Genomic DNA, 20,586 nt, shown 5'->3' on the forward strand with positions numbered 1-20,586 from the left:
CATCCTTCTGGTCCACACGCAACACCTCAGGAACTGCTCTGTCCTGAGAATCCCTCTCAGATGGAGAGAGGCCCAGTATCTGCTAGGCCATTTGTGCCGCGCTTCACACTTGCTCACCTTGAATACCAGGTGACAGAATAGGAAAACGTTGTTGCCATTTTTTTTTTTTTGAGATGGGTCTTGCTCTGTCGCCCAGTCCGCTCACTGCAACCTCTGCCTCCTGCGTTCAAGCAATCCTGCTGCCTCAGCCTCCCAAGTAGCTGTGCCTACAGGCGCACGCCACCACGCCCAGCTAATTTTTGTATTTTTAGTAGAGATGGGGTTTTACCATGTTGGGCAGGCTGGTCTCGAACTCCTAACCTCAGGGGATCCACCCACCTCAGCCTCCCAAAGTGCTGGGATTACAGGTGTGAGCCACCACACCCGGCCCAAAGTTGTTGCACTTAACAAGTCTATACACATAAAGAAACAACCGATTAAGGAAGCTTGCCTTTATTTTGTACTGACTTAGATTTGCCATGTGATATGCTCGAGTGTACTTTGCATAACACAATTGGAGTGAGAGAAAAATGTATTCTTAGAGCTGCCATGATTTCAAGTAAGGCCTCATTGGTGTGTGACGGTTAACACTGAGTGTCGGCTGGACTGGGTTGAAGGATGCAAAATGTTGATCCTGGGTGTGTGTCTGTGAGGGTGTTACCAAAGGAGATTCATATTTGGGTTTGGGCTGGGAAAGGCAGACCCACCCTTAATCTGGGTGGGTACCATCTAATCGGCGGCCAGCAAAGCCAAAAACTCCCCTTTGTATATATCCTATTAGTTCTGTTCCTCTAGGGAACCCTAATACAGTGTGTGCTGCTAACCTTTGGTGGAAATCCATCAGAGCGTTGACAAGAATGGTACACGCAGCCTCCAGGTCTCCGTCACAGCCTCCTGAAGCAGAGGACTTAGGGAGAAAGTGCTCATAGATCGCCCACTGGTGGAAGTCCTGCCTGGAACAGCAAACACTGATATCAATTCTGAGAAATGCTTCGCGACCAGCAGTTCCCCATAACCAGGGAGTAGGCCCACAGTAAGGAACACACAGCACTAGTGAGAGCTGGGTTGAGACTGGCAGCTCGGGACCTCGGAATAGGAATGAGACCTCACTGTCTGCAGGGTGGGGTGCCTGGGACTGTGGGAAAGGCCTGGTCTCAGGAGTGGCCTTTGTGAACCGCCCCCCTTCCACTGATCAAAGGCCACTCAGGATGACATCCTACTGGGTAACTGCTGGCCACATAGCGGATGAGCTTGGTGAACAGAACAGGTAAGCACAAAAATGTAGGCTGTAAAGTCACCTGAGGGCACCTGAGCTACTCACAGGCTCACCGGCAGGGGATGGTGAAGCAACCTGCGTCCAGACTGTGGGCTCTGTGCATATGGACAGGAAAGGGCTCAAGGACACACTCACTCAAAACTGTGGTGGCTACACCTATAATCCCAGCACTGTGGGAGGAGGCCAAGGTGGGAGAATCGCTTGCGCCCAGGAGTTTGCATCAGCATGACCAACATAGGGAGACCCCATTCCTACCAAAAATAAAAAATTAGCTGGGCATAGTGGTGCCCGCCTGTGGTCCCAGCTACTGAGGAGGCTGAGGCAGGCGGATCGCTTGAGCTCTGGAGAGGGAGGTTGCAGTGAGCCATGACTGCAACACTGTACGCCAGCCTGGCCAACAGGGTGAGACCTTGTCTCAAACAAACAGACAAATCTGCAGTGCGCAGAACCATCAATACTGCAATCCATTTACACAGAAAGAGCCAAAACCAGGAAAATGCTACCATGCAAATGTGAGTGCTAAGGGGTGTGTGCTCTACCCACACTGTCTGGAACTGGCACAGAATGTATCTAAGTATCACTTAAGTAATTGAGAAAAGAAAGAAAATCCCAGGAACACATCTCAACACGACTTCCACGTAGCAGTGACCTGAGTGGTAAGGAGAGGTCCTCACGACCCCACGTAGCAGACCAGTCCCTCCCTCTGACCTCCTTAGATTCCACCCCAGAGAGGAGCCAGGAGGAGAAACGGGAGTGTGTGGAGGAAGCACCTGCAGAGCGGGCTTGGCACAAACCCTGAACCATCGGCACCCGTTTTGCCACGGGCAGCAGCGAGTTGTTGTTTTTGTGGCCCCCGTTTTCCTTTTCCTATTACTTCTATTGGTTTCATCCAGAATCTGATGCCAGGATCCAGGCGCAGGAGACAGTGCTGCATGTGCCTGGAGGGCCCCTGACGGCCAGAAGGACGAGGAACACAGGGTGGCTGATGCCAACCCTCTCCTGAGTCTGGGTGTGGCAGGCACCCCGAGGCTCATGTACCCAGCAGGATGCTCCCTGTCTGCAGTGACCACATTCCCCTCTCCCTGACCTCCACCCTAAACTCCACAGCCTCAAACCCAAGGGCCCTCTGGGCTCCCTACTCCTATGTCCAGAACAGCACAACTGACCTCTCCAATGGTCTCAGTCATCAGCCCTGGGACCTAGGGGGGTTCAGTGCTTCATTTACCCACTTCCTGGTGCCCCCATGTCAAGGCCAGCACCTCTCCTCAAAGTCTGCACCACCTGCTCCACACCAGCCTCTTCTCCTCCCTGGTCATTTCCTCTCACACGGCCCTGTCTGGTATCTCCAGAGCTCATTCCTACCTTTAATCTACTTCTGTGTCTACCTGCGTGTTGCCAGGGCCAGGACGCAGGTGTACAGCTCCTGGAGAGCAGCCACAGCCCAGCCAGGGCAGGGTGAAGTCTAAGTGGGTGCCCTCGATGTGCCACATCTGCCCTCGATACACAGGTGCCATATGAGCAGCCTTGTCTCTTTCCCGCTATACTCGCTGCTTCTAGAACACTCTAGAAGTATCTACCACATGGTAGGAACTCAGTAAATGTTTCTTAAATAAAGGAATAAAAATTAAAATTGGGCACCCCTCCCGGGTGCCCCCACCACGTGGAAACTTTACGTTCAATTTTGCTTTAATAAATCTTGACACCAAAAAAACAAACAAAAAAACAATTAAAATTGTGATCAAAGATTAACAGTTAAACAAAACATTAAATTGAGGATAAAATGTCAAAACATAGGCTTTAAGACAGTGTAGAAAACTTTAACATTTTAAAGGGAAGCTCCTTTTTCTTTTGAGACTGGATCTCACTCTGCTGCCTAGGCTAAAGTGCAGTGGTGTGATCTCAGCTTGCCGCACCCTCTGCCTTCCAGGCTCAAGCAGTGTTCCTGCTCTGCCTCCCAGCTGGCTGTGATGACTGGCATGTGCCGCATGCCCAGGTGATTCCTTTTCTATTTTTTGTAGAGATGGAGTTTCCCTGTGTTGCCCAGGCTGACCTCAAACTCCTGGATTCAAGAGATCCTCCTGCCTCAGTCTCCCAAAGTGCTGGGATTATAGGTGTGAGCCATCACGCCCGGCCAGGGTAGCTCTTTTCAACACATACCGTTCAGTATCTGAAAGAGCATCAGCTTCAGGTTTAATTTCCAGCTCCAGGTGTAACCAGTCTTGGTAAGTTAACTGAGAGAAAGGGAGCAATTCAATACAATGAGGACAGAACACACAATCCACCGCAGGTTTATAAAACAGTTTGTCATTTCATCTCATACGCAGCCCTCCGTGTCCCTGTGTTATAATGAAATTGCAGCTGAGAGTTCTACAGGAAAGAAACTTTAGTTTTGTCAAGAATTGTTTCTTACAAGATTTCCCTAGCACAAAGATGTTAGCGCTGTAATCCTTTATTTCCAAGTATAAAAGGGCTATTTTAGTCTGGGCAACATAGTAAGACCCCATCTCATTTAAAAATTGCCTGGGTACGGTGGCTCAAGCCTGTAATCCCAGCACTTTGGGAGGCTGAGGCCAGCAAATTGCTTGAGCCTAGGCAACATGGCAAGACCCCGTCTCTATAAAAGATTTAAAAATCCGCCAGGCATGGTGGCACGTGTGTGTGGTCCCAGCCTCTTGGGAGGCTGGGGCGGGAGGATCGCTTGAGCCCAGGAGGTCAAGGCTGCAGTAAGCAACAGAGTGAGATCTATAAAAAGGAAAAAAAAAAAAGAAAAAAGAGAACAACAACATTCTACAGCTATTCACAGTAGCATCCCTTCATTTATTTTTGGAAACAGGGTCTGCTGCCCAGGCTGGAGTGTGTGCAGTGATACAATCGTAGCTCGTGGCTGGCTCTGCCTCCTGGACTCCAGCATCCTCCCCCTCAGCCTCTCAGATGGCTGGGACTGCAGGTGCACATCACCATGACCCAGTAAGTTTTTTAAAAACATTTTTAGTAGGCCAAGCGCGGTGGTTCATACCTGTAATCCCAGCACTTTGGGAGGCTGAGGCAGGCGGATCATGAGGTCAGGAGATCGAGACCATCCTGGCTAACATGGTGAAATCCCGTCTCTACTAAAAATACACACACACACACACACACACAGGGCTGGGCACGATGGTTCACACCTGTAATCCCAGCATTTTGGGAGGCCGAGACGGGCGGATCACGAGGTCAGGAGATTGAGACCATCCTGGCTAACACGGTGAAACCCCATCTCCACTAAAAATACTAAAAATTAGCTGGGCATGGTGGCGGGCGCCTGGAGACCAAGCTACTTGAGAGGCTGAGGCAGGAGAATGGCGTGAACCCGGGAGGCGGAGCTTGCAGTGAGCTGAGATTGCGCCACAGCACTCCAGCCTGGGCGACAGAGTGAGACTCTGTCTCAAAAAATAAAATAAAATAAAATTTTAGTAGAGACAAGGTCTCACTATGTTGAGCAGGTTGGTTTTGAACTGAGCTCAGGTGATCCTTCCGCCTCGGTTTACCAAAGTGCTGGGATTGTAGGCATGAGCCATGGCGTCCGACTTGTGTTAACATGTTTCCTGTTTGTAAATCTTAAAACAGTTCCATGAATCAACAGGGACTAATTTCAATATGTTGATTTGTGGACTAATCTCCAAACCTCACATTGCAGGAAAAGCAGCAACACTCCTGCCGCGCACTCCTATCTGGGTAAAGGCCGAAGCTGCCGAGCTCCGCACAGGGACACCCACAGATGCGGCACAGCCAAGGGAGCAATGCAGGAAGATTCCCTCCGAGCTGCTGGTGGGCACAGAGCTATTCACTGCCTCCTTTTCTTTTTCTACTGCGCCTGGTCATCATTCCTCACATCAAAACACAGCATCATACTTACTTTTGTGTAGCTAACATAGTTAACAATAAAAAAAGCAGAAAAAGTAGTACAATAACCTTGAGGCTTTTGTACTACTAACCTAGAGACGCCACTCAGCGTCTCTAGGCTCACTCCTGTGCGCTTGGCGGGCGCCTGTAGTCCCAACTACTGGAGAGGCTGAGGTACGAGAATCGCTTGAACCTGCAGAGGCTGCAGTGAGCCAAGACTGCACCACTGAACACAGCCAGACGTTGTCTCAAAGAACATTATCACTAAAAATAAAAAAAGAAGTTTGTGTTGGGAGAAACTCAGAAAGTATAGCAGGGTTTCTCTGTATTTATTAATTTATTTTTTTGAGTCAGGGTCTCGCTGTGTCATCCAGGCAGGACTAGAGTAGCGTGATCTGGGCTCACTGCAACCTCCACCTCCCAGGCTCAAGCGATTCTCCTGCCTCAGCCTCCCAAGCAGCTAGAACTACAGGTGCACACCACTGCGCCCAGCTAATTTTTGCCTTTTTTGTAGAGATGGGGTTTCACCATGCTGCCTGGGCTGGTCTCAAACTCCTGAGTTCAGGTGATCCACCCGCCTTGGCCTCCCACAGTGCTGGGATCACAGGTGTGAGAACCGTGCCCAGTCTCTGTGGCACATGAGGCCACAATGATGTCAGTCAAGATTCCAATCAAACCACCTAGGTGCTGCTGTTCTTGCCTCTGAGGAGACAGTCTGCACACACAGGATGTGGCACGATGCAGGGGAAGGAACGGTGACCTACATGAACATCTTCCTCTTTCAACAGCTCTCGGAAGGTTGTGTGTGTCCAGAGAGAGAGGGCAGCTCTCTGCCAGTCTGCGGAAGGAAGGTACAAGGGTCTCCAGGAAAGGCTGGCTGCGTCCTCTTGAGAAAGAGGCTGTCGGGCCTCTGAGAACAATCTGAACACAAGGAACTGAAACTGAAACAGACAGTATCATGCAAGTTTCACTGGGAGCGGTTGAGCCAATGCTCAGGTGGAAACAGACCATCAACAGCCAAGCCACACACACAGCCCCACGTTCAGGAGACCTCAGTCCAGCCCCTGGGAGGGGGCAACACACAACCCCACGTTCAGGGGGCCTCAGTCCAGGCCCTGGGAGGGTGCAACACACAACCCCACGTTCAGGGGGCCTCAGTCCAGGCCCTGGGAGCGTGTAGAGCCCCTCAGTGGTCATGGCTGTGCACAGCGCTCCAGGGAAGAGACGTTCCTGCCATCTGACTGTTTCCTTGAGCTAAATGTCTGGAAGCAGAATTGCAGGAACAAAACTGCCTCCCAGGGGTAGGGCTGGTTTGGTCCTGGGTCGTGAAACCGCCCATCTCTAGGCCTTTACCAGGAATGGCGTTGCCACCAAAAGCGCACACCACTGGACAAGCGAGACACACTATCGGTGCTGCGTGACCGTGTCCATCTCTGCCTCTAAGGAGATGAGAGCCTCCCATGTTTACAACCGGACTGCTCCAAGGACGGGACCGTGTCCATCTCTGCCCCTGAGGAGACGAGAGCCTCCCATGTTTATAACCAGACTGCCATCCCTGCCCAGCGCGCTGGGTGGGGACCATGTTGCCCTCTCCTAAGCTCCAACACCATGTTTTCTTTAAAAACTTGGCACCAGAGGCAAAGTTCCTCAGAGGAAATAACTGGAAATATGTGCACCCTGGATCCTCAGGGGCTGCTCCCAGATTCTGACTTAATTTATCTGGAAAGGAGCCAGGAATCTGTAGTTTCAAAAGCTTCTCAGGTGATTCCGATGTGAAGTCTGCAGTTGAAAACCACTATTTATTTATTTATTTATTTGAGGCGGAGTCTCGCTCTGTCGCCCAGGCTGGAGGGCAGTAGTGCAATCTCGGCTCACTGGCAAGCTCCGCCTCCCGGGTTCACGCCATTCTCCTGCCTGAGCCTTCCAAGTAGCTGGGATTACAGGCGTGCGCCACCACACCCAGCTAATTTTTGTATTTTTAGTAGAGACGGGGTTTCACCATGTCAGTCAGGTTGATCTCAATCTCTCGACCTGATGATCCACCCACGTTGGCCTCCCAAAGTGTTGGGATTACAGGTGTGAGCCACCAAGCCCAGCCTAAAAACCACTATTTTATACTTGAGGCGTTCATTAAAATCCTATAAAAGGACAACACTGGTTTCAGTGCCATTTCACCTTTGCTTTTGACATTCAGGGTTTCCAATGCTCATCTTTAAATTCCTTTGTCTGGGCCGGGCACGGTGGCTCATGCCTGTAATCCTAGCACTTTGGGAGGCCAAGGAGGGCAGATCACTTGAGGTCAGGAGTTTGAAACCAGTCTGGCCAACATGGTGAAACTGTCACTACTAAAAAATATACAAAACAATTAGCCGGGCGTGGTGGCAGGTGCCTGTAATTCCACCCACTTGGGAAGCTGAGGCAGGAGAACTGCTTGAACTTGGGAAGTGGAGGCTGCAGTGAGCCGAGATCGCACCACTGCACTACAGCCTGGGCTACAGAGCGACACTCCATCTTAAAAAAAAAAAAAAAAAAAAATTCCTTTTTCTGAACAATGTAAGGAACATTTACTAGACGAGACAAATGAGTATTCTTCTTTCCAGAGAAAGATACTTTTTATGAATACTGATCTTTTAATTCATCTTTCCTATAAATACCAACATCTATTTCCTTACAACTACAGACGTGTAGCTGTCCTCATACAACTTCACTTTACACTCACAGAACAGAAGAAAAGGCAGCGCTCAGCAGTCAGGCTGCCCAAGCAGACAGTAGAGGTGGCCACAACAGCCAGCCTGACGCAGGAGCTGCCCTGAGATGGGCATGAGGCGGCAGCAGACCTCGGCCTTCCGGTCTGAAAGCTGCGTAAACCTGAAACGTACAGCAGAATGGAAAAATAGGAAATGACTGAACCCACCTTTTTAATAAGGCCTGGAGATAAGCAGCTGCGCAAAATATCTCGTGACTGGGAAGAAAACTTGCACAGAGAGTACGAAATTGCCGCTGTACAAAATCTGAAAACAGAAATTATAACATGTAAATGTTATCCATACAAAATAAGGGATGAAGGAAAAAGTTACTTTCAACTTCACAAAACTGAGTTTAGTGCATTCTAAACTGGATGACCTGAGCATTGGTCCTTGGTTTTTTGGTTTGTTTGTTTTGAGACTGAGTCTCGCTCTGTTGCTCAGGCTGGAGTGCAGTGGCACCACCTGGGCTCACTGCAATCTCTGCCTCTGGGTTCAAGTGATTTTCCTGCCTCAGCCTCTCAGGTAGATGGGATCACAGGCTCTCCCACCGTGCCCAACTAATTTTTTCGTTGTTGCTGTTATTGTTTTTTGTTTTTTTGAGACGGAGTCTCGCTTTGTTGCCAGGCCAGAGTGGAGCGGCGTGATTTCGGCTCACTGCAAGCTCTGCCTCCCAGCTTCAAGCAATTCTCCTGCCTCAGCCTCCCGAGTAGCTGGGACTACAGGCACCCGCCACCATGCCCAGCTAATTTTTTGTATTTTTAGTAGAGATGGGGTTTCACTGTGTTAGCCAAGATGGTCTCGATCTCCTGACTTCGCGAGCCGCCCCACCTTGGCTTCCCAAAGTGCTGGGATTACAGACATGAGTCACCGCACCCAGTCAATTTTTAAATTTTTTTAGTAGAGACGGGGTTTCACCATGTTGGCCAGGCTGGTCTCGAACTCCTGACCTCAAGTGATCTGCCCACCTCAGCCTCTCAAAGTGCTGGGATTATAGCGTTAGCCACTGTGCCTGGCCCAATCTTTGGTTTATTTTTTCTTTGATACAGGGCCTTACTCTGATGCCCACGCTGGAGTGCAGTGGCACAATCACAGCTCAGGGGATCACTTAAACCCAGAAGTTCAGGACCAGCTTGGGCAACATAGTGAGACCCTATCTCTCACTAGCTGGGTGTGCGGGTATGTGCCCGTGGTTTCAGCTACTAGGAGGCTGAGGCGGGAGGATCACTTCAGCCTGGGGGACTCAGCAAGAAATGTCTCATTTACTCAACATACGTACCTACAGTAATACCCATGTGAAAAATTCTCACTAGTAACCAAGAACGTCAGAGTGAGATTCCACGAGGCGATGGAGATGCCAAAGCACTGTCATGGTGTTCTTAGGGGTCTAATGTTTCTGTTTTTCAGATGCATATTTGAGCTGGGCGTGACGCTCACGCCTGTAATCCTAACACTTTGGAAGTCCAAGGTGGGCAGATCACCCGAGGTCAGGAGTTTAAGACCAGCCTGGCCAACATGGCAAAATCCCATCTCTACTAAAAATACATAAACTAGCTGGGTATGGTGGTGCACACCTGTAGTCTCAGCTACTCAAGAAGCTGAGGCACAAGAACTGCTTGAACCCGGGAGGCGGAGGTTGCAGTGAGCCAAGATCATGCTACTGCATTCTAGCCTAGACGATAGAGTGAGACTCTGTCTCAAAAAAAAAAAAAAAAAAAGCTAAAAACACCAAATATATATTTCATTCTCCCTTTCTTATGCAAAAAGTAGCATCTGAGACAGAGTTCAGTATTTTGCCTTCTTCACTTGGATATATATCCTGAGGCATCTCTGTGTTCCTGAAAGGGGATGGCCCTGTCTCCCCCAAGTCACCCAGACGCCTCCCTCCTCACCAGCTCCCAACTTCTCCATCGGCCGTGTGCCTCTCATGCCAATACCCAGCACTCAGTGTTTGGGGCCTGGGGTGAGTGGGGACTATTTGGTGGGGCCAAGCGCCTGGGAGGGGCTCTGAACCCCCGGAGTACCCACTGCCTGCTCCCCATGGCCCACGTCTGAGGGTGTGGGATCCACACAGCTGCCATCTGACTTCCTCTCCTTGCTCCACGTACATTTCTTGAGCCTCTTCTAAGTTCTCTGTTGTTCAGACCCTGTCATAATGCCAGCTCTCCCCTTTCCTCACAGGGTCTCCGGCATCACAACAGGGCTTCTGTCCCAACCTTGGCTTCCTCTGCCCAAGAGACCCAGGAGCTGCAAGCCAAGCTCCAGAGAGCAATGACCACTGGAGTCTCCCAGCCTTCTGTCCTGGCCTCTGCCTCTGCGTGGCAGCTGCAGGGGTTCCGTCCTGGCCTCTGCCTCTGCGTGGCAGCTGCAGGGAGCCCTTGAGGCCCTGAGCAGACCATTCTCGACCACAGGGTCCTTCCTCACCTCAGCACATGGCCCCATCTGCTGAGCCCTAGAGACATAGCCTGAAGTGTACATGTACACACTGGGAAACTGCTCACCACGGGGTGCCGAAGAACCTGACCAGAGGAAGCTGGTCCAACCAAGGGCCAGACAACCCCAAGACAAAACAAAGCAGCTCTCACCAGGACATCAAAGAATGCTTAACAATGTAGACAGTTACTATCTACTATTAATTTCAGCAGTTTAGTATAGTATGATCTCATTTTTATGAACAAAGAAACAAATGCATACATATTATAAACATATGACAGATAAAATTCTGGAAGGATATACACCAAAATGCTAAAAAGTGGTTATCTTTGGGTGGTATGTCTGCATGTCTGTCTCTTCAATTTTATCAAACGAGCATGCACCACTTTTCTAGAGAGAGGAGAGAAGACACAACTGTGGAAGAACAGCTCACTTCAGGCAGAAGAGCAAGGAATCCCTCGTCCTACAGGTCAGGAGGCTGTCAAAGAGCGCAGGGACAGGAAGGCCAGCATCAGGGGCAGGAGGACCCACATCCACCTCCGGGAGTGCAGACCTGGACTCACCCAGGTGCACGGCCAGGGCAGCCAATCCCAGCACATGTGGGGCACTCAGGCTTGGGCCCTGCAACGAGAACGAGGGTGGCAGAGCAGACAGCCCTCTTCCCAGCTGGAATTTTCCAAGGCACTGAAGACAAGCCGGGAAGCAGCAGCCTGGCCCTCAGAGTGGGCCCCCAAGGGTGGCCCCGTGAAGCAGAGCCTCACCTGGTGATGGAGCAGCTGGCAGAGCCGGGTGAGCACTGCAGGGAGCACACGTCCACACATGGTCCTCATGAAGAGGGTAGCCCAGGGGCCCTGCCTGCAGGGACAGCCGCAAAACCATCAGTACTGGCCATTCAGTCCTGCACATCCCTACAACAGCTAACCCAGGCACCAGCGGCCCAAGAAACAGCCAAGTTGTTCCCCAAAATAACGGTCTTTCTGGAAGACAACCCATCTTCTGCAGTGCTTCCCGACTTCTGCTGCGACCTATTTGATGAAACTCAGCCTCGCCGCGTGCTCCCGCCGAGACGAGCTCATGCATCCCTGGCCTGCAGCCTTGGCCAGCAGGAGGCGGCACCCAGGGGAGCCCCACCACCCAGGAAGCCGCCTGCGCCTTCACCTCTCCGGGGGAGCGACACTGGAGGCTGCCATCAGGTTCTGACAGAAAGACGTCAGCAGGAGGTCCACAGCCTGTGGAGACACGGTTCTTGTGAGCGCAGCATCCCGGGGACGGGAGCAGCAGGAAGGAAGCCGGCCAGTTTTCCCGCCACAGACATCGCAATTCCGCTTTGCAAACAGAACTCCAAAACAGGCTTATGTTTGGAGGGCACATTACCATGCAAACTGGTATCCAGGCCCCCATTCCCCAATCCTGGGAACAGCAGCCCTCATGTAATTGCCAATCACAAAATTCTATAGCAGCGGGCAGGATTGGCAAACCTTGTGTGTAAGGCACCAGAAAAATATCTTAGGTTCTGGGGCCACAAACAGCCTCTGTTGCATGTTCTAAAGAGGCAGCTGAGCCCAAGCTGGTCAACAGGATGAAACCCATCTTTACTAAAATACAAAAATCAGCTGGGCATAGTGGTATGCACCTGTAATCCCAGCTACCCAGGAAGCTGAGGCAGGAGAACTGCTTGAGCCCAGGAGGTGGAGGTTGCAGTGAGCCGAGATCACGCCACTGCACTCCAGCCTGGGCAACAGAGCAAGACTCAGTCTCCAAAAAAAAGCCAAGCGCAGTGGCTCATGCCTATAATCCCAACACTTTGAAAGGCCGAGGCAGACAGATCACTTGACCTCAGGACTTCTACACCAGTCGAGGCAACACAGAGAAACCCCATCTGTACAAAAAATGCAAAAATTAGCCAGGTGTGGTGATGCACGCCTGTAGTCCCAGCTACTTGGGAGGCTGAGACAAGAGGATCACTTGAGCCCAGGGGGTCGAGGCTGCAGTGAGCCATGATTGTACCACTGCACTCCAGCCTGGGCAACAAAGCAAGACCCTGTCTCCAAAATTAAATAAATAAATAAAATGTAAAAGGAGCTCTTCATACACAAACAGACTAGGGTGGCTGACCCTGGTAGACTGCTGCCTGGCCCTGAACACCTGATACCACACTAACTGAGCAAGTCAAACAGAAAATGAGAGAAGGCTCCTTGAGTCTAATGCTTCTGCCTAATGGAAAATGGTGAAGACCCCCTGCTTTGTTCTGAGCCCCCACACCTACCGTGTATTCCCGTGGCTCCAGTCTCGGCGCGTTGATGCTGAGCTGAATCTTTGATATCTCAGTGCTGCTGTCATCCTCATTGTGGCCCAGGGCAGCCCTCAGTCTTTCAGAAATCACTGCCACCTGTGCCGATATAACTGCAAATGGAGAAACTAGTTAGGGATGATGGGAACCCTGAGAGGAGGGAGGCAGCTGTGGCCTAGAGAGCTCCGCCTCCTATCAAGTGCGATTCCACGGACCCTGCTGGCTGCACACATCCCCTAGTCGCCCTGCAGGTGGCTTGCAGTCCTTGTGGTGGAGCATGTGTCATGGCAAACGCGGCAGAAGCCATCCACTACCTTCTGATCAGCTGAGAGGGGGACATGTTCGTTCACCAACATGAACCTCCACTTTCTATGCTCCCCATCTGAAATCCCATGCCAGCCCTCCAGACACCACGTCTGTCTAAGCACGTGCCGGAGGCTCCATGTTGGCCCAGGGTAATGGGCCACACACAGCCCAACTCCATCATTTGAAGGTGAACACCGCTTTGCTTTTAGAAACAGGACTCACCTGACATTTATCAACCTCTTGCTTAAGCCCTGGAACTTTTCCTCAATGTCCCCCACACTCTGCACAAGCACATCACTGAAAGGCTACACTTAGGAATTGGTGCACTTGGTCTGAGTAAAGACTATCGAGGCACTGCAGCCCCAGCCAGTTCTAACAGTTTTGTGAACATTGCCTCCACGCAGAGCTTGCAGTGAGCCGAGATGGCGCCACCGCACTCCACCCTGGGCGACAGAGCGAGACTCCGTCTCAAAAAAAAAAAAATGCCAGGCACAGTGGCTCACGCCTGCAATCCCAGCACTTTGGGAGGCCGAGACGGGCGGATCACGAGGTCAGGAGATCGAGACCATCCTGGCTAACACAGTGAAACCCCGTCTCTACTAAAAATACAAAAATTAGGCAGGCACGGTAGTCCCAGCTACTCGGGAGGCTGAGGCAGGAGAATGGCGTGAACCCGGGATGAGTGGAGACTGCGCCACTGCACTCCAGCCTGGGCGACAGAGCGAGACTCTAAAAAAAAAAATAAATATATATATATATATATATATATATATATATATAGCCTCCATGTAGGCTGGGCACAGTGGCTCACACTGAAATCCCAGCACTTTGGAAGGCCAAGACGAGTGGATCACCTGAGGTCAGGAGTTTGAGACCAGCCTGGCCAACATAGTAAAACCCGTCTCTACTAAAAAATACAAAAAATGAGCCAGGCATGGGGGCAGGGGCCTGTAATCCCAGCTACTTGGGAGGCTGAGGCAGGAGAATTGCTTGAACCCGGAAGACGGAGGTTGCAGTGAGCCAAGATTGCGCCACTGCACTCTAGCCTGGGCAACAAGCATGAGACTCTGTCTCAAAAAAAAAAAATTGCCTCCATGAGCTTCTCTCAGTTCAAATGAAATCAATTCATAATAAAAATCTATGCAAGTTATTCAATTAAAAATATGGCTTGCGGGCCGGGCGTGGTGGCTCACGTCTGTAATCCCAGCACTTTGGGAGGCTGAGGTGGGTGGATCACGAGGTCAGGAGATCGAGACCATCCTGGCCAACACGGTGAAACCCCGTCTACTAAAAATACAAGAAAATTAGCCGGTCGTTGTGGCAGCGCCTGTAGTCCCAGCTACTCGGGAGGCTGATGCAGGAGAATGGCAAGAACCAGGGAGGCAGAGTTTGCAGTGAGCCGAGATGGCTCCACTGCACTCCAGCCTGGGCGACAGAGTGAGAGTCTGTCTCAAAAAAAAAGAAAAAATAAACTGCATGTTCTCGGCTGGGCGCGGTGGCTCAAGCCTGTAATCCCAGCACTTTGGGAGGCCGAGACGGGCGGATCACGAGGTCAGGAGATCGAGACCATCCTGGCTGACACGGTGAAACCCCGTCTCTACTAAAAAAATACAAAAACTTAGCCGGGCGAGGTGGCGGGCGCCTGTAGTCCCAGCTACTCAGGAGGCTGAGGCAGGAGAATGGCGTGAACCCAGGAGGTGGAGCTTGCAGTGAGCTGAGATCCGGCCACTGCACTCCAGCCTGGGCGACAGAGCGAGACTCCGTCTCAAAAAAAAAAAAAAAAAAAACTGCATGTTCTCAATCCATGATGAACATTTCACAGAAAACTGTCACACGGAAGCAGGATCACAGGGCAGAGAGCCTGTGTGTCTATGTGACGTCTACCCTGGCAGTTAGGACACGGGAAAACACATATCCTAGCCACTGCAGTTTCTTCTCCATCATCATCCGTCCTACTCAGATGCAACTAGCAGAATGTTCATCTTCTGCCAAGGGTCTGTGACGGCCTGAGTAGGACTAGCCTTCCACCTTGTCTCAAAAAAAGGTTCCACACCCACCAGCCCCGGGTCAGTCTTCACCACCAAATACTGGACTACTAGCCTGACATCACTACGGGGAAAATGGCCCAGCCACAGAGCCCCAACCACGGGCTGTGCACACGAGGCACAGCGTAAGCCCCCATCCGTCCTCACCGTCACTCTGGCTGGGGTCTGTCATGGAGGCTCTGAGCTCTCCCAGTGCAGCCGTGAGCTGTTCCAGGGGCTCCTCAGCAGAGCTGGGTTCTGCCCTCACTCCCAGGGCTGCATCTGTGAGAAGAAGGAGGAGACCAGATGCAAAGACACTCAACAGGACTCTTCACTGCAAAAACAGAAACTTCACACAGTCAAATATAGAGCTGTGCACTTCCAAGCTGCTGTGTGTGGCAGACAGAGTGACTGGGAGTCTCTGAGGAGGTAAATGCTGTGTTCTCCCTGATGCTAGATGCCACCACATTGGAAATTACATTTATAAACAAGTTTAATAAAAAATTACATTTATAAACAAGTTTAAGAAAAAAAGTGGTTCTGTGTGCACCATTAATACCACTCCACCACTGTGAAAAGCATACACATCGAGGAAAACAAGGAGGGTTGGGGGCTGGAGAGGGTGGGGACAGGATCACGGATAGGTGACCATTTAGTCCCCTGGTTCCTCAATCCCTTTTTTTTTTTTTGAGACAGACTCTTCCTCTGTCGCCAGGCTGGAGTGCAGTGCGCGATCTCGGCTCACTGCAACCTCTGCCTCCCGGGTTCAAGCCATCCTCTTGCCTCAGCCTCCCGAGTAGCTGGGTAATATTACAAGCACGTGCCACCATGTCCAGCTAATTTTTTGTATTTTTAGTAAAGGCGGGATTTCACCATGTTGGCCAAGACGGTCTCCATCTCCTGACCTCATGATCTGCCTCAAAGTGCTGAGATTACAGGCATGAGCCACTGTGCCTGGCCACCACTTTCAATATAAAAAGGAAGATACACTGCATGTGTTTTTACAGTAAAAAACCTTCACATTCTGGGCTTGCTGGAGAAGACACAAGCATGACAATGCACTGCTATGCAGTCACACCCAAAATGAAACCAGAAATCATAGGCTCTAGAGCCTGTGCATAAGCCCTATCAGACAAATCATTAGAAACCATCTGGAAGCCACCAAAAGCTAAGAACAAGTGGAACCCAGGGGAAGGAGAACACCTCTTAGGAGAAGCAAACGCCTCACAGCGCAGGGTACACTGCCCTGCGGCCCCTATAGCATCCCCCGGCACGACTGAGAGCGGTTTCAATGCTGGTAAAAACGGGGAGGGGGTCGGACAGGCACAGTGGCTCACGCCTGTAATCCCAGCACTCTGGGAGGCCGAGACAGGGGAATCACAAGGTCAGGCGATCAAGACCATCCTGGCTAACACGGTGAAACCCCGTTTCTACTGAAAACACAAAACACTAGCCGGGAGTAGTGGCGGGCGCCCGTAGTCCCAGCTACTTGGGAGGTTGAGGCAGGAGAACGGTGTGAACCCGGGAGGCGGAGCTTGCAGTGAGCAGGGATCGTGCAACTGCACTCCAGCCTGGGCGACTGAGTGAGACTCCGTCTGAAATAAACCACCAACCAAAAAAAAAAAAAAAAAAAAAATGGGGGTGGGTCAGGGACCTTTGTTCTTTGCCCATTGAAGTTTCCTGGGTCTCTGTGGCTGCTGGAAATTTTCTAAGCTTATTGAAAAAAGGAGCTTTGGCAAACAGAACTTAAAACAGGCCTGCAGCTCATTACAAGAGTCTCATCCAGCCTCCCCGGCCCTGCAGGTGGAAGGGGAGCTAGAAGAACACACAGGGGGCCGGGCACGGTGGCTCACGCCTGTAATCCCAGCACTTTGAGAGGCCGAGGCAGGCGGATCACTTGAGGTCAGTTCGCGACCAGCTTGTCCAACTTGGCGAAATCCCGCCTCTACTAAAAATACAAAAACTAGCAAGGCGCAGTAATGCGCGCCTATAATCCCAGCTATTAGGGAGGCTGAGGCAGGAGAACTGCTTGAACCCAGGGGGCGGAGGTTTCAGCGAGCCGAGATTACTCCGCTGCAGTCCACAGGCCACAGAGCGAGACTCTGTCTTAAAAAAAAAAAAAAAAAAAAAAAAAAAAGCCGGCCGGGCGCGGTGGCTCAAGCCTGTAATCCCAGCACTTTGGGAGGCCGAGGCGGGCGGATCACGAGGTCAGGAGATCGAGACCATCCTGGCGAACACGGTGAAACCCCGTCTCTACTAAAATACAAAAAAACTAGCCAGGCGAGGTGGCGGCGCCTGTGGTCCCAGCTACTCGGGAGGCTGAGGCAGGAGAATGGCGTGAACCCGGGAGGCGGAGCTTGCAGTGAGCGGAGATCCGGCCACAGCACTCCAGCCTGGGCGACAGAGCGAGACTCCGTCTCCAAAAAAAAAAAAAAAAAAAAAAAGAAAAAGCCCACACGGACACAGCAGCCTCAGATCTCGGCCTTCAGCGCCCAGCGGCTCCCACAGGCAGGTGCTGGCTTCTGCTGGAGACAAAGCCACGCTGCAAGAAAAACCAGCCTCGCGATGGCGCCTCCCACTGCTGCCCGTGCAGCCTTCACGGATTCCCAGTGAGGGCCTGGATCTGACCGACAGCTGCACCGCTGCTCCCCAGAGGCCAGAGCCTGCCTTCTGCTCCTACCCGAACTGCGCAACAGAAAAGTGCCGCGTGACTCTCCCTGCAACAGGCTGGAGCCGGCGCTGCGGGCCCCGCGGTGGCCGCCGAGAGCGCACCCGAGTCTGAAGCACAAACACACCTCCGCGCGGCCCACGGAAAGACGACGAACGACAAAGTGGGGCTGCGCAGGACACACACTCCTTTCCAGAAGGTGCTAAGGGATTCTTCAGGACCCCCAGGTAAGAGCCTGAGCCACGGCTGGCCCTGGGCGTCAGCATGGTGGGCGGACCCCGTACCCACAGCAGCAGCCCGAGCCGGCACAGCCACCCCGCAGCTCACTCGGGCTTTGCTGCACGAGAGACGCTCAAGGTCAGGAAAACGGAAAAGCACGAGTCCCAGCGGGGCAAGCGGCCCAGGAACTCACCTTCCGGCTTCTCTTCAGCAGCGGAGCAGGCCTGGCAGTAGGTGGAGTACAGAGATGGGGGGATTTTATCTGCTCTGGATCACAGGAAAACAATAAAACCAAGTCAGCTATGGCTTAAACTAATTCAAGATTACAATCCCCAAACCTATTATAAAATAAAAACATATTAAATTTAAATAAATTATAAATACTGTGTACACTGAGTCTATGTTTAGAAAAGATTAAAAAATATATAGATTTAAATAGCACTGTTTCAAAATATGTCATATTAATCACATATTAATATCTAAAGCGCTAGACCACAAAATACCACCGGTGATTATCCCTGCCAGTGAAATTATAAATTATTTCTATTTCTCCCATTCAATTTTTGGTAATTTCCAAATTCGAAGCATGAATCTTTGTTAATTTTAATGAATAATACTAAGAAAAATGTTTAGTTCATGTCATTAAAAATAGGCAAAATTGGGCCAGGCGTGGTGGCTCCTGCCTGTAATCCTGGCACTTTGGGAGGCTGAGGCAGGCAGATCACCTGAGGTTGGGAGTTTGAGACCATTCTGGCCAGCATGGCAAAACCCCGTCTCAACTAAAAATACGAAAATTAGCTGGGCATGGTGGTGCACGCCTGTAATCCCAGCTACTGGGGAGGCTGACGCAGGAGGATCGCTTGAACCCGGGAGGCGGAGGTTGCGGTGAGCCGAGATAACACCATTGTACTCCAGCCTGGGCAACAAGAGCAAAACTCCGTCTCAAATAAATATATATATATATATATATATATAAATTGGCCAGGCGCGGCTGCTCACACCTGTAATCCCAGCACTTTGGGAGGCTGAGGCAGGTGGACCCCAAGGTCAGGAGATCGAGACCATCCTGGCCAACATGGCGAAACCCCATCTCTACTAAAAATACAAAAATTAGCTTAGTGTGGTGGCGTGCGCCTGTGATCCCAGCTACTCAGGAGGCTGAGGCAGGACAATCACTTGAAACCAGGAGGTGGAGGCTGCAGTGAGCCAAAATTGTGCCACTGTACTCCAGCCTGGGCAACAAAAGAGACTGTCTTTAAAAAAAAAAAAAAGACACAGCACCAGACTGCTTTGCATCCAAGATTTATCAAACCTTAAAACACAGAATTCCTCTACCAAACAAAATGTTTCAGAGATCACAAAAAGGAAAGCTGCTCGATTCACTGTATGAGGCCGTAAGACCCTGATGTTGAAGCAGCCAAGATGCTACAGGGGAATCACACTGATGCAAAAACATGCAAAATACCAAAGCCAGTAGTTTATTTATTTATTGTTATTTATTTATTTACTTTTTTTGAGATGGAGTCTCGCTCTGTTGCCCAGCCTAGAGTGCAGTGATGCGATCTCAGCTCACTGTAAGCTCCGCCTCCCGAGCCTGGGTTCACACCATTCTCCTGCCTCAGCCTCCTAAGTAGCTGGGACTACAGGAGCCCACCACCACGCCCGGCTAATTTTTTTATTTTTAGTAGAGATGGGGTTTCACTGTGTTAGCCAGACTGGTCTTGAACTCCTGACCTCAGGTGATCTGCCTGCCTCAGCCTCTTGAAGTGCTGGGATTTACAGGCGTGAGTCACCGCGCCCGGCCAGTCAGTAGTTTGTAAAACAAAAAATTATTACCAAGCAGGAGATATTTCAGGAATACAAGGATATTCCAACAGTAGGAACAAATAAACGTAATCAATCACATTCACAGATTAAAGGAGAAAAGCATGATCATCTTAAAAGAGGGAGAAAGCATTAATTCAGCCCTGAGTGGTGGCTCACTCCTGTAATCCCAGCACTTTGAGAGGCCAAGGCAGGCGGATCACTTGAGGTCAGGAGTTAAAGACCAGCCTGTCCAACACAGCGAAACTCCACTAAAACACAAGAACTGGCCAGGTGTGTTGACGGGGCCCCTGTAATCCCAGCTACTCAGGAGGCTGAAGCACAAGAATCATTTGAACCTGGGACGCAGAGGTTTCAATGAGCCAAGATGGTGCTGGTGCGACTGCACTCCAGCCTGGGCAACAGAGCGAGACTCTGTCTCAAAAAAAAAAAAAAAAAGAAAAGAAAAAAGGGTCAGGCACGGTGGCTCATGCCTGTAATCCCAGCACTTTGGGAGGCTGAGGCAGATCGATCATGAGGTCAGGAGATTGAGACCATCCTGGTTAACACAGTGAAACCCTGTCTCTACTAAAAATACAAAAACAAAATTAGCTGGGTGTGGTGGCGGGCGCCTGTAGTCCTAGCTACTCGGGAGGCTGATGCAGGAGAATGGCAAGAACCCGGGAAGCGGAGCTTGCAGTGAGCCAAGATTGCACCCCAGCACTCCAGACTGGGTGACAGAGCGAGACTCTGACTCAAAACAACAACAACAACAACAGGCATGAGTTCATGCTAAAAATCCTTAGCAAATTAAGAGGGAACTTTCTTAACAGATAAGGGTAAGCCAGGTACAGCGGCTCCTATTTGTAATCCCAGCACTTTGGGAAGTTGAAGCAGGAGGATTA

General features: G+C 50.9%; 1 protein-coding gene across 3 annotated transcripts in view; it reads right to left on the reverse strand.

Moving 5' to 3' along the window:
- FANCA (FA complementation group A) overlaps positions 1-20,586 on the reverse strand; it is a 75,467-nt gene that overhangs the window by 18,085 nt on the left and 36,796 nt on the right. For all 3 annotated transcript variants that reach the window (XM_025369498.1, XM_025369499.1, XM_025369497.1), the window contains exons 21-30: positions 18,072-18,145; positions 15,160-15,273; positions 12,638-12,774; positions 11,530-11,600; positions 11,133-11,226; positions 10,805-10,992; positions 8,109-8,205; positions 5,959-6,135; positions 3,473-3,546; positions 864-992 (exon numbers count right to left, since the gene is read on the reverse strand). In XM_025369498.1, coding sequence (XP_025225283.1) covers positions 864-992; positions 3,473-3,546; positions 5,959-6,135; positions 8,109-8,205; positions 10,805-10,992; positions 11,133-11,226; positions 11,530-11,600; positions 12,638-12,774; positions 15,160-15,273; positions 18,072-18,145 — 1,155 coding nt within the window. The remainder of the gene's footprint in view (positions 1-863; positions 993-3,472; positions 3,547-5,958; positions 6,136-8,108; positions 8,206-10,804; positions 10,993-11,132; positions 11,227-11,529; positions 11,601-12,637; positions 12,775-15,159; positions 15,274-18,071; positions 18,146-20,586) is intronic.

The sequence above is a fragment of the Theropithecus gelada genome, chromosome 20 (genome assembly GCF_003255815.1).
Source record: "Theropithecus gelada isolate Dixy chromosome 20, Tgel_1.0, whole genome shotgun sequence".
NCBI classification, from domain to species: Eukaryota; Metazoa; Chordata; class Mammalia; order Primates; family Cercopithecidae; genus Theropithecus; species Theropithecus gelada.